Below are 12,253 nucleotides of genomic sequence, written 5' to 3' on the forward strand. Positions count from 1 at the left end.
TTATAACGTAACCAGTTAATATATTGAACCGCTATTCTTTTTCTTATTTATTTATTTTTGACAAAAAAAATAGTTTATATCTTAGTCCTTTGTTGTATTGGTTTGATCAGGTCAGTGTTTGATTTACTCTACATAGGTAATCTTAAGCGCTGCAAAATAGACAGAAAAATGAACTTGTATCTGTTTTTGGGGCTTGAAAAGAGGTGAGAAAGAAAATTTGAAAATGAAAAAGGAAATCAACTTGTGGTGCCAAACCAGATGTGGAGGTCAGACCATGGATCTAATGGAGGTAAGTTCGATATACACTTTATGAAATTGTTACATGGAACATCATGAAAACTATAGACACAAGAGCTAAAACTTATTATATATAAAAACTAAAATATATAATAAGGGGAATGAAGTCACAGAAACCTCTATAAATAAGGCATTCTTCAAGAAACTCAACATCACTTGGAAACTCTCAATTACATAATTACAACATTTACATCGTCGATAAAACACTAAAACAAAAGATGTCGTCCATCGGAGCAAGTTACGCACCCGTAAATCTTATGCAGAAGAAGCTGAAGGAGAAGATTACAAAGAGAGAAAAGGAGAGAGAAGAAAAAGATCAAAGTGTCGCCGTCGTTGAGACCTCTTTAGCCACAGCCGGTAGGAATTCTAACAAAGTCTACCCTTCTCGCTCGTCTTCTTATAATGAACAAAGCATAAAATCGTAAGAGTAAAACCTAAGGTTAAGGAAGGATATTCTCTGAGGACTGGTTCAGACATATGTAATTTGTCCTTTGTATATGTAACATGTATGTATGTGGGATGTGTCTGAAACATTATCGTGGTCGTGTTTATATGGAAGAAAGTTAAACTCTGTCAGTGACTTAGGTGCTTCCTTAAAATGATCTAATGACTAAGAATTTTACTTGCGATAATTTTGGCCTTGTCAGTACTTAATTTAAAGTTTAAACCAAAGATCTTTAAAAAAAAGGAATAAAGAACAGAGAGGTCCAGCACAACCAACTTTTGTTCGTACATCAAAAGGCACCAAAGTAAAGTGAAAAAACACATAAAGAGTTCTTCTCCTGCGTTCTATCATTAGAAATACCAAACCAAACTGAACAAAGTCCTCAACTTTTGTCTGCAACTAAGCTAAATTCCTAAGAGCCTCCAAGATGTCAAGATCACTTGTTATTAGCTGCAAGTTTAGCTGCAACTTGTTCCTCTGACAAGGGCAAGTAGTATATCCTGGGGATTGCCTTTGTCTTCTTGAAAAGATCATCCAGAGTGACTATGGGAGGCTCTTGCAACTAGAGGAAGAGGAGGAGGAAGGACATGGCGTTCTTTGACTGGAGGTGCTTTGGTCAAAGGCGGTGGTGGTGGCAAAGCAGTTGGAGGTGGCTGCGAAGGAGCCTGAGTCTGTGACTGAGGAGCTTCCAGTTTTGCCTTCACTTCCTCTGGTCCAACAAATTCAGCTGTCAGAAGGCGGCCTCCGTTAGGTGGCCATTGGAGGTTATACACTGCTTCTCTTGTTGCTGCGGCTTCTTCAACTGAACCATACTGCATTCAGCCATTCACATCACACCAACTATCAGTTACGAGAAATTCTATAGACACTTGAAAGTCAGAAGAACAAAACCGGAATCTAACATTTTTGTAAACCAAAAAAGATTGAAGAAGGGGACGGGGTCTTACTGATACATAGCAGTGGGTCTTAATGGTGTCCATCCAGAAACTAGTGACGTTTCCGGTTTTACCCAAAAGCTCTTGAACAGCTTTCAGTGTAAACGGCCTAAGGAAACGATCAATCCTGAGGGAATTGGTAGGCTCCTTTGGAGATGGAGGAACTGTCACCAAATATTGAGCACACATTATATAATAAAGACAACGAAATAAGAGATGGAAAAATACATAGGGGTAGGTGACGGTTAACATACACACGCGTTCCTTGGGTCCATCTTCACTAACCGAAGAGTAAGATCGGGAGAAGTTCCTGTGCTTCAGGAACATTAATAGTCCCAGAGTTCCATCGGCGTTGCCTCTTTGCAGGCTCATTCTTTCCAACAGCATCTTGATCTACAGTGAGGTAGAAGTCAAACTTGATATAAGAAGCAGACATAAAAACAAAGATGAACAACTATTAAAACACTAGCAATATATGCTTCACAAGCCAACATAGAAGCTGGGATTAAGCACGTAAAACAAAATGATAAAATGGAAAAAAAGGAGAAAGCCTTACCGTTAACAGGAAGCTTTCTTTTGTCAGAAACCACCAGTGGATGGGGGCTCTTATTATCAGGGGCTTCCCCTTTCCCAAGATCCATAATATCAGGATTCTCAGGAAGCAAGTCATTTTTCTCACTCACTTGATGAGAGGTAACTGATTGGGTTGGCTTTGTCTCAGGCTCATCATCCATAATAGACTCATCACCAGAACTTCTATCTAAATTCAACTTTTCACTCAATTGAGAGCAGTTATTGCACTTATTATTATTTCCTTTGGTCATATCTGCATTAGCAGCATCTCCACTCCCAACAGATATCTTCTGCTCAAGTGGCGGCTTCTCGACATCCATTGGATGCGATTCGCCAATGACTGTCGATGGCTCTTGGGACTTATTAACACTATGTTCTAATTTGACATTATCAGCAATTTGGTTACCCTTTAGTTCTATTTTTACATTATTTGAGACACAAACAGTAGAAATACAATAAGATTTTTACCTCAAACCCAGTAGTAAAGGGGATAACCTCAGATACCTGGTAGTGTGTAGCACATTTTTCAAGCACTGCTTCAGTAGGTTGGGCCTTAGGATCCAACCCGCAAAACGTTTCCTTATTCTCAGACTCTACATGAGATTTGAGAAGAGTGTGCCCAGTTAGAGGAGTGGTTTGCACTGGATCTGGTGCAACGTAGCCTCCAGGTACATGAATAACCACAGGCTGCTGATTGGCAGGGGGGGCAAGAGCAGCGGCATTGAGTCTTTCAGATTCTTGTTGGTGGTGAGAAAGAAGGGAATGATGATCAAGACGCCTAACCAAATCAAGCTTGAAGCCTTGAGTAGTTAGTCGACGTCTTTTAAGCTCTTCCTTCAACTCAGTAACCTTCCACTTGTCAATTGGTCGCTTGTTCAGGATTGGAAAAGCTGATGACGACGACGACGACATCTTTTTTTAGTCTGTCTATGAGTCAAAACAAATTTTTTTAAAAATATATATATATATATATTTTTAACTGGAGGACCTCCTAAAGTGAAGGGAAGGGGGTTGGGTTGTATGGAAAATAACGAAAATGCCCTTATTTTTTTAAGTACTACTTGATATACGACGCCGTTTAAGGCTAATATCTTAAATATACGTACTGAAGAGGCTCGCCAAAGTCATTCAGTTGATAAGCTTGTATTGTTAAGCAACGAATGGTCTGATTTTGTTGTCGGTTCATCATGTTAACGTCATGTAACTCTGCTTTTCTATATCAACTGGTTATTGTAGGGATCACTTGCGCTGGAAGATACACTCTCCAAAGAGATAGATATGCTTCAGACTTATCTTGAAGGAATTCATCAGGACTCAATGTTAGACTTGGTGTTATCATCTCTTCCACAAGAAGCACGATCCAATCGAACAGATACAGATACATAAGGTGAGCTTAATTCACAGATCGCAAAGGAGTTAAAGAGAGTTGAACCAATTTCTTACTCTTTGTATCTTCAGTTTAATATCTTGAAAGGAACACTTGGACACTTCAGTCTCACTCCACCTGGTGGCGGAGGAATCTTAGCACTTTCACTAGCACATATGGCATCGTGGCTCAAGCTATGCTATAATGCTACTACTTAAGAAACAAAAGGTATACACTCAAAACTCTGAATTTGAATTGCCTCCTTTGATTTTTTCTTTCTGTTACTGTTCAAGGAAGTGGACCAATCTAACGGAGGCGTAATTACAAACGTCGATAATTGTTTGGCCGAGGGCAAACTAGCAGAAGCAGCTGCTGCACTTGAAGAAGGTGTGTTTAAAGGAAGTAAAGCAGAGGAAATAGTGAATGAGAATGGGTGAAACGTGCAAGAAACAGAGCCATCACAGAACTGGCTGTAACTCTTCTCCAAATCTTATGCAACTTGTGCTACTCTCACTTGATCATTGATCATCGATTCTCAATTGTTCTGTTTATATCTCTATAAAGCAGACACTGTTTCTTTTAGGACTCATCACTGGTTTGGTGTTTAAAATCACAGTTGTTCTTATCTGAGTTAGAATTTTAACAGATATTTTGTGAGCAAGTTTAAAATGCGCTTAAATTTTTGTTAGCATCGCCCGTAATTCTCCCATTTTCAATTTATTATTTGAATCTTCATATATTTTGTGAGCAAGTATAAGCTTAAGTTCGCAAACTAAAAGAATGTTGATGAATTTTAAAGTTGACACGGCATTCACTTTACGTGAGTTCCCTTTTGCATTATTGTTGTGTTCCTAACTACAAATTTAAGAATCTAAGAAAGATAACACACTAAACCAAACGACCACAAAGGTGCATCTTTTTTTATCCACTCAAGGCATTTATCATTGAAATCTTGTCTTGTCCGCATTATAAAGTTCTACATTTTTTTATGGTCAGGTTTGGACAGGTTTGGACTCTGGTTGTTGGCAATAAAACCATATTATTCGACATGGAAAAATAAGTATTTAAATCCCCAACTATTTGAAATCAACAAATTTAATACTGAAATATTGTTCGCACGATTTTATTCACCAATTAATAGTTGACTTTTCAAAATATTAATTTCGGCCAAACAATTAATATATTATATTCAATGTTTATTCATAAATGAATTTGGTTTCGGTTCGGATTTTATCGGATTCGGTTCGGATTTTGTAATTTTAACTAAAACCGTTTGATCTCGAGTTACTTACGGGTTTTGGTTCTTAAATGGGGTTTCGGTTCTTAAACACTAATTTGTACTCGGTTTGACTAAAAAAACTTGATAAAAAACTCTGTTTATTATTTACAATCACATATTGTGCCTAAATCAAAAGATTTTATTTAAGAAACAGAAATAAAAGAACTAAATGGTAAAAGAGTAAAAAAATGAGCTTACTTTGTATAATAGTGCTGGATTGCCGAGTACAAATTAGTTGCATTCAAAAGTGCTACTAAAGTTGCCTTTGCAACCAACCGAGCTTAAATGTTCTACTATTGTTGATCAAAGGCATGTGACAGAAAGATAAAAACAACTTTAAAACTTTAATAAAATAGAAATGATACAAAAAATCACCATTATTAAAATGAAAAACAAAACAAAGATCGCCATTATCCAAGTGAAAACTAAAAGAAGCTAGGGTTGTGTCTTAATAGATCGGGTGTCGAATGTAATCAAATGGATGTCGGGTCGGTTCGGTTGAAAACCCGACCACCATTACACCACAAAAACAGCAACCGCTTAGTTTATTAAAAAGATCTGAAACCAAACCAAACTGGTTTTATCGAACCGGTTTTCATTCGGTTGTTTGGTTCTCGGATATTTTGCCCAAGCCTAATTAAAATAATAAATACTTAATTCGGCTGGCAAAATTTAAATTTGATATGGGAGTTATTATTTATAGTTTTGTTGTAAATACAATATAACCTCTTTAAATTAATAATCGATAGATTAATATCTCTATAAATTAATATAATTTCATAGTCCTAAATTGAGTTTTTGGTTCAATTAATACCTCGATAAATTAATAATCTCTATAAATTAATAAAAAAATATAGTTTTAGTGTAGTCCCAACATTATTAATTTATAGAGGTTCCACTGTATCACCATTTCCAAATTAGTTACCATAAAAATTGTATTCTAAACAAACCTTTTATAATTTAACAGCACATTGTAGTTTATTAAAAAATATCACTACGCATCTTAGTCAAAACAATTTTTTTTTTATAAAATGTGTTTTTGTTTTTACCAAAATATAAAATATTCAAATAAATGTTTAACAAACTCATATATAAAATAAGCATTTGGATATTTTTTAACATTTAAGAATATTTTTATCAAATAATTATCATAACACAAAAAATTAAACAAAAATAGTTGATCATTTTTATTGTAACATATTAAAATAAGCAATAATCAATGTGAGACAAATTACAAAGATTAACTATACCTCATTTCAATTTTAAATCTTTTTAAAATAAACATAACTGGTATACTATTTTGATTTTCACTTAATTATATTCATATGAGCATAACTATTATGGTATTGTGTTTCATATCGGTTACTAATTAGTTCAATCGGGTAGGCTCAGATTTTAGCGATTTTTTAGGGTTTTATCAGGTTTTTAAATAATGAATATTTCCTAAAATCTAAACCGAATTACATATAGGATCACAAGGCTTACCAGTTCGACCGTGGGTCAGGTTCAAATTTAAAATCGATGATTTAAATGGAAAAAAATATTTAAAATATAGAAAAAAATTTACAAATTAACAAAAAAAATTGTAAGTTTGTAAATGAAAATTTTTATAGTAAAATATCCAGCGTTTTTAAAGCGCAGATCAAAATTTAGTCTATCTTATTAAACTGAAGTACAAAATATGTAAATCTATTTTTAGATAAATTCGGGTATCTGAATTCTTCGGTTCGGATCAGATTTGGTTTTTTAAATACCAAAATTTTGAATAATTTGAATATTTAATCAATTTATGTTCGGGTTTGGTACTATATTTTTGGATCGGTATCAGTTATGTTCCTCGGATTCATTTTGCTATACCCTAATAATTACATGAAAAACAAATATCAACATATTTTTCAAAATATACACCCGTGCATGCGCGCTTATCAAAGTCTATAATCATTTAATTTAACAACAAGTCAAAATATGTAGATTGGAGAGGGAATAAAACAAAGCCAGAGAAACACATAGTTTACCAGAGACACTCTATTTATCGAATTTATTATAAAGAAAGTTTTACTAAGATAAATACATTCAATAATTACAAACAAATAATATATTTCATAAAAGTGAAAAATAATATCCGCGCTTTCGAAGCGCGGATCAAAATCTAGTAAGTATTTAAATCCCCAACTATTTGAAATCAACAAATTTAATACTGAAATATTGTTCGCACGATTTTATTCACCAATTAATAGTTGACTTTTCAAATTAATGATTAAAAATTATTTTTTTTAAATCACAAACAACTTTAGTTAGTTTTATATCAATTATCTTCGCCACCAAACCTAAACATTCGAAATCTACAAATTTAAATCATGATTTTCAACGATAAAAAACGATTTTTTGTGATTTTTGTTTCTGTGATTGGACCAAATTTTCTTCTTATCACCGGAAATCGTATTTGTTATTGTTAGAAATCGTTTTCATTTAAATTTAGGATTTAAATTTGAAGATTTAGAAATTTTATAAAGTTAACGATAATCTCTTGTGACTTGGTATTAAATTTGATGATTTCAAATAGTTGATGATTTAAATACTTATTTTCCCATTACTTGACATGAATTTAAATAAATTTTGATCTGTTGCAGGAAACTTCTTCTCGCCGGTTCCTTATAGGTAGAGATGCTTAGATTATGGTATCTAAGTATTAAACGTACCGACTGCTGTAGGTTTTGCTCGACAACTTCAAAACATTATACATTTTTGTCAGCTAAAGTACCGCTAATTTTTGGTGTGTAGTTACTTCCATATAATATGACCATTCTATGAGTTCTATTTTACTGAGAAAAGAACGAGTATACGTATTTGTATTTACGGAAGAAAATGAAGATCGTTCGACGATATTTGATACACAAAAATTGAATTTGAGAAGCTGAAATTAACAGATAATTGGATGTGTAATTATATTGTATCTATTATTGAATTATGATCTGAAATTATAAATACGTTAGAACAGTGTAATGTATTAATACACCAGCAAAAGAAAAACTAATAACCAGCGAACCTTAAATACGAAACAGCTAAGTTAAGAAGTTAGGTGGCACAACTCATCCAATCAGGAGACAACCTAACACGCGGATTCAAATCAGCGCCGTCAGATTTATATCACGTCAACACATCGAACGCTCAAGATCTCCTCCCCGTACGTGAGTGAAGCTGCTTTGAAGTAAGCCTCGATGTTTCTCGCTATCAACTTTAATTTTACTAAATTTTAGTTTTATCATTGATCACCATTTTAATATAATAGTGAACCGACTATTATTGTTTAGATAAATTAGTATGAATTCGTTAGCAGATGCATGGCTCTCACCTTCTTCCTGCCTTCCTATGAATAACAAAACTTTAAATAAAAACATTTTAAAAAGTTGTGTTCTTATTCCACTAACGTAGCGTAAATTAACCTTCGTGTATATATTTTTCAGCAATATGTCACAAACAGTTTAAATTTAAAGCCATTTATTTTCGTTCAACTCTGATCTTTACCGGTTTGGTTGATCAAAAATTAGCATATAAGAGCGTACGTGACCCCTTGGTTCCAAACTTTACTCATCAACTACTATCTTTACCTTAACCACAAGGTCTTTGGCATATATATTGCTTACAGCCTAAGTTCTTAAAGTAACCCTTTTCTATATTTTTATAAAACGAGCCAAATTTTTATTGATGTTGTGTCAATTTTAAAACACAACAAGATACTTTTTCTTTCGTACCAAATACAATAATGTACTCAAAAGTATATTATTTTATTAAAATATCACAAGGGCTATATAAGTCGAGACAACCTAGCTAGAAACTCGTTGCAGATTGAAAGAAAAACAAATATCCATACAAACACAATACATATTTGAGAGACACAGAGGAAGAGAATAACCCATTCGTAGTTTTCTTGCAAAATAAAAAAAACAAGCCAAAAATCAGAACGAGAAGATGGGAGTTGGAGGAACATTAGAGTATATATCTGAGCTAATAGGAAGTGGAGGAAGTCATAGCTATGGCAAGAGGAAGAAGAAGAAGCAGTTTCAGACAGTGGAGCTCAAAGTGAGAATGGATTGTGATGGTTGTGTCCTCAAAGTCAAGAACTCTCTTTCTTCTCTAAAAGGTAAATTAACTAATTAACAACTTTTTACAATCTAAATTAACATTTGGTTATCAAAATTCTCGTTTCCATCCTATATGAAAGTGTGTAGTCAGTTAAGCTACTTTGGCTTTTGTATTTTCTTTCACGCCCAACTCGTTTTGTTCAAACTCTATCAAAAACATATACATGTACGTGAATACACAAAGATACATCGTTTGTTAACATTTTCAAATCTTTTAATATGCTTTCTCAGGAGTTAAATCGGTGGAGATAAACAAGAAGCAGCAAAAGGTGACGGTGAGTGGTTACGCGGAACCGAGCAAGGTGCTGAAGAAGGCCAAAGCGACGGGGAAGAAGGCTGAGATATGGCCTTACGTTCCCTACAACTTGGTGGCTCAGCCCTACATAGCTCAGGCTTACGACAAGAAGGCGCCGCCTGGTTACGTCAGAAAAGTCGACCCATACGCCACCACGGGGACGATGGCTGTTTACAACGATGACCCTTCTTACACTTCTATGTTTAGTGATGATAATCCTAATGCTTGCTCCATTATGTAATTACTAAATCAATAATAAAGACGGTTTATATGTATAGATATGTATAAATATGAGTTATATAGATTTTGGTGTTTTTTTGTTCAGGATTTTGTCTTCTTTTGCATGTGCTTTCTGTTTGTGTTACAAGAATGTTAATTAATTTTAATAAATGCCTATTATATAGACTAATCAATTGGATGTTATAAAGTGATAATTGGCACATTACAGAAAGAACTATTCATTATGGAATTAATTTCAAGATTTTTTACTTTTGATCATTGGCCATTACAGATCATCTGAATCATCCGTCCAATCCATCGCACCATCCGATCATAGATTACTTTTGTTCTTATTGGCATTTGGTTTTGCTTTAGGTGTTCTTCATGCTCTTTTTGGTATCTTTCCGGAAATCAAAACTCTTAACTATTTTTTCAGTTTTCACCAACTCTCTCTTTATGGTATGTAACTAAAAGAAAATTTCCAAAACAGTGGGTAATAATGATCACATAAAGCTAATTTGAGAGAGAGAGAAATAATATGTTTCACTGCACATCATAAACTGCTCATATAATGTCCACTATATATACCGATATGACTCTTGATCTTCAGATGTATACAATGTAACACAAGCAATTAAAAACATCTTCATCCATCTGTAAATGGAAGCCTAGATCAGTTCATGCATTACTTATCTATTTTGTTCATACCAAGAACCAAAGTTGTTGTGGGGGGACCAAAAATAGAGACATGCATGACGCCGATGAACAATCACATCGCAACTTTATTCCAGACTCTTTACATCTTGGTGACACAGGCTGCATCAAATGACCTAGACTGAATCTAACCTAACACGCGCTTCTCCACCTTACATGATTTACCGAGGTCATAACTCAACCATATTTTACACAGAGGAAATGTCTTGTTCTTCAAAAGCAAGCTACTCATTGGGTTTAAGTTGGAAAATGTCAATGTTTACAGATGATTCAGAATCTGGTGATATATATCATATACACAGTTTTTTTTTCTTCCTTTACAGAACGAAATTAGAGCTTCATCTTGTGTTACTTCCGGGGTAGATCTCAACAAAATTAATATCATAGAGCAAAGTTGCATTGCCAGGTATGTTACAGTCACCTGCATAACCCAAATACAGGATAGCCCCAAATATACATATATATCATTGCTTTGAGAACATATAGAGCATAAAAACACGTATACAAAGAATGGTTTAGGAAGTACCAGAAAAGCACCCTGCAGGCTCAGGTCCATAAGCTAACTTAGGTGGAATCTGAAGCTTACGCTTCCCCCCTGTAAATAAAAAAATTAAACATTGGTTTCAGCCTAATAAAAGAAAGACACCGAACGTACGTAAGAAAATTAGAGAATACTACTTGCCTACTCGCATAGGAGGTACTCCTTCGCCTCCAAGAATCCCTTGGTCTAGACCCCTTATAACCTGACAATCACAAAGAGTAAGCACCAAGAAACTAACATCATTTTATCTTTCTCATGCACATCAGCTCGGAACTCCTATTAAACTATGAACAGGAATGTAATCTAACTAAGGGTATTACATATTGGGGTTGTTATAAGGTCATACCTTGCCGACACCAATCCGCATAGTAAGTGGTCTTGCACGCTTATAGGTACTGTCAAACAACGTTCCGTCTGCAAACCTCGCCGTATAGTGAACCTAAACCCCACCAGCACCAAAGTCTCAAACTTTGAACCAAAACTTGTGCAATGCGTAATGTGTCAGTGATAAACATGGAAAGTGATGAACCCTTTACAGAGAGACGGATGTATTACATTTACAAGTACGCCACGAGGAGCTTTGTCACCGAACCCAACAGCGATATCGCAGAATCCAAGCCCTGATTTTGCGTAGCTGTATTCGCAGAGAGGGTCTCCAACAGTGGCGTAGTACTCTATCCTCGTGGCGTCTGCATCCAGAGGCGTCAGAGAGAGAATCGTGGCGGCTAAAATGCCTAAACCCACTCCGAAAACGTTCTTCTTCCCGGCGGTGAAGCTCCTCTGTTTCTGCTGGCAGTCAATGGGAGAAGAAGAACAGAGACACGAGAATGACGATGAAGAAGAAGAGATGGTGGGTCTGAAGGAACGTGTATGGATAGATGTTGTGAGTGTTAAAGTCGAAATCGCCATTGTTGGATTCGTCAGAGCTTTCTTCCTTCTCTTCTTCCCTTATCTGTGGGAACTGCAAGCGTTTGGTCTTGAATCTTCCGAGAGTACAACTGACAAAAAAAACAACAGTGTGGATATGATTGTAGGACCCACCTGCCATGTAATAAATTAAGAGATTTTGACGACTCTATGAAAACAAAACTAAATTTAGCTAATTAATTATGTCTTCTTTATCAAATGGTAACTAAGTTTTATTTTTAAAAATTGCTGTTTTTGAGAGACTGTGGATTCTTACCAGTGGTGTTTCCTTATGAATATATCCCCTATATATTAAAGGAGAAACATTTTTAAGGCTTTCCTTAAACGATTTTGGTGAGAATGCATGAGAAGGCTCGGATCCACGTGTCACTCTGTGAGAGAGTTTAAGAAAAACGGATCATTTAATTCTTTGCTTTGTTTTCTTATTTGGTTCCATTACAAGAAACGTAACCAAATTTTTTTTCATTCATGCGCGAACTGTTTGTTTGTTCATTCGTTTTGTGCTACGTTGTCGTTAAAC

At 34.9% G+C, this 12,253-nt stretch overlaps 3 protein-coding genes, 1 long non-coding RNA gene and 1 pseudogene across 4 annotated transcripts; 3 read left to right on the forward strand and 2 right to left on the reverse strand.

Annotated features, from left to right (window-relative positions):
* Positions 1 to 404: 404 nt before the first annotated feature.
* LOC108827749 (uncharacterized) lies at positions 405 to 920 on the forward strand. Its single transcript, XM_018601231.2, has one exon. It carries the CDS (start codon positions 516 to 518, stop codon positions 720 to 722), a length of 207 nt encoding a protein of 68 aa, XP_018456733.1. The 5' UTR covers positions 405 to 515; the 3' UTR covers positions 723 to 920.
* A 53-nt stretch (positions 921 to 973) lies between these two features.
* LOC130505057 (uncharacterized) lies at positions 974 to 3,195 on the reverse strand (annotated as a pseudogene).
* On the forward strand, positions 3,190 to 4,309 carry LOC130505058 (uncharacterized). Its single transcript, XR_008941540.1, has 2 exons — positions 3,190 to 3,637; positions 3,709 to 4,309. It is a non-coding gene; the product is annotated as an uncharacterized LOC130505058 (long non-coding RNA).
* A 4,415-nt stretch (positions 4,310 to 8,724) lies between these two features.
* LOC108840060 (heavy metal-associated isoprenylated plant protein 23) lies at positions 8,725 to 9,743 on the forward strand. The gene is made up of 2 exons (XM_018612877.2): positions 8,725 to 9,036; positions 9,269 to 9,743. The coding sequence occupies exons 1-2, from the start codon at positions 8,865 to 8,867 to the stop codon at positions 9,571 to 9,573; spliced, it is 477 nt and encodes a 158-aa protein (XP_018468379.1). The 5' UTR covers positions 8,725 to 8,864; the 3' UTR covers positions 9,574 to 9,743.
* Positions 9,744 to 10,471: 728 nt separating this feature from the next.
* LOC130505059 (photosynthetic NDH subunit of lumenal location 4, chloroplastic) lies at positions 10,472 to 11,794 on the reverse strand. Its single transcript, XM_056999666.1, has 5 exons — positions 11,362 to 11,794; positions 11,153 to 11,245; positions 10,948 to 11,008; positions 10,792 to 10,860; positions 10,472 to 10,686 (listed from the first exon to the last, which is right to left on the reverse strand). The coding sequence occupies exons 1-5, from the start codon at positions 11,713 to 11,715 to the stop codon at positions 10,604 to 10,606; spliced, it is 660 nt and encodes a 219-aa protein (XP_056855646.1). The 5' UTR covers positions 11,716 to 11,794; the 3' UTR covers positions 10,472 to 10,603.
* Positions 11,795 to 12,253: the final 459 nt, after the last annotated feature.

The sequence above is a fragment of the Raphanus sativus genome, unplaced genomic scaffold (assembly GCF_000801105.2).
Source record: "Raphanus sativus cultivar WK10039 unplaced genomic scaffold, ASM80110v3 Scaffold1979, whole genome shotgun sequence".
NCBI lineage: Eukaryota > Viridiplantae > Streptophyta > Magnoliopsida > Brassicales > Brassicaceae > Raphanus > Raphanus sativus.

Bases quoted from the DNA above. Each gene is read 5' to 3' on its own strand.
- LOC108827749 (XM_018601231.2), top strand. From the start codon at position 516: ATGTCGTCCATCGGAGCAAGTTACGCACCCGTAAATCTTATGCAGAAG.
- LOC108840060 (XM_018612877.2), top strand. From the start codon at position 8,865: ATGGGAGTTGGAGGAACATTAGAGTATATATCTGAGCTAATAGGAAGT. The intron at 9,037-9,268 runs GTAAATTAACTA...ATGCTTTCTCAG, and splicing joins CTCTCTTTCTTCTCTAAAAG to GAGTTAAATCGGTGGAGATA.
- LOC130505059 (XM_056999666.1), bottom strand. From the start codon at position 11,715: ATGGCGATTTCGACTTTAACACTCACAACATCTATCCATACACGTTCC. The intron at 11,246-11,361 runs GTAATACATCCG...GGTGGGGTTTAG, and splicing joins CTCGTGGCGTACTTGTAAAT to GTTCACTATACGGCGAGGTT. The intron at 10,861-10,947 runs GCAAGTAGTATT...TTTTATTTACAG, and splicing joins AGTACCTCCTATGCGAGTAG to GGGGGAAGCGTAAGCTTCAG.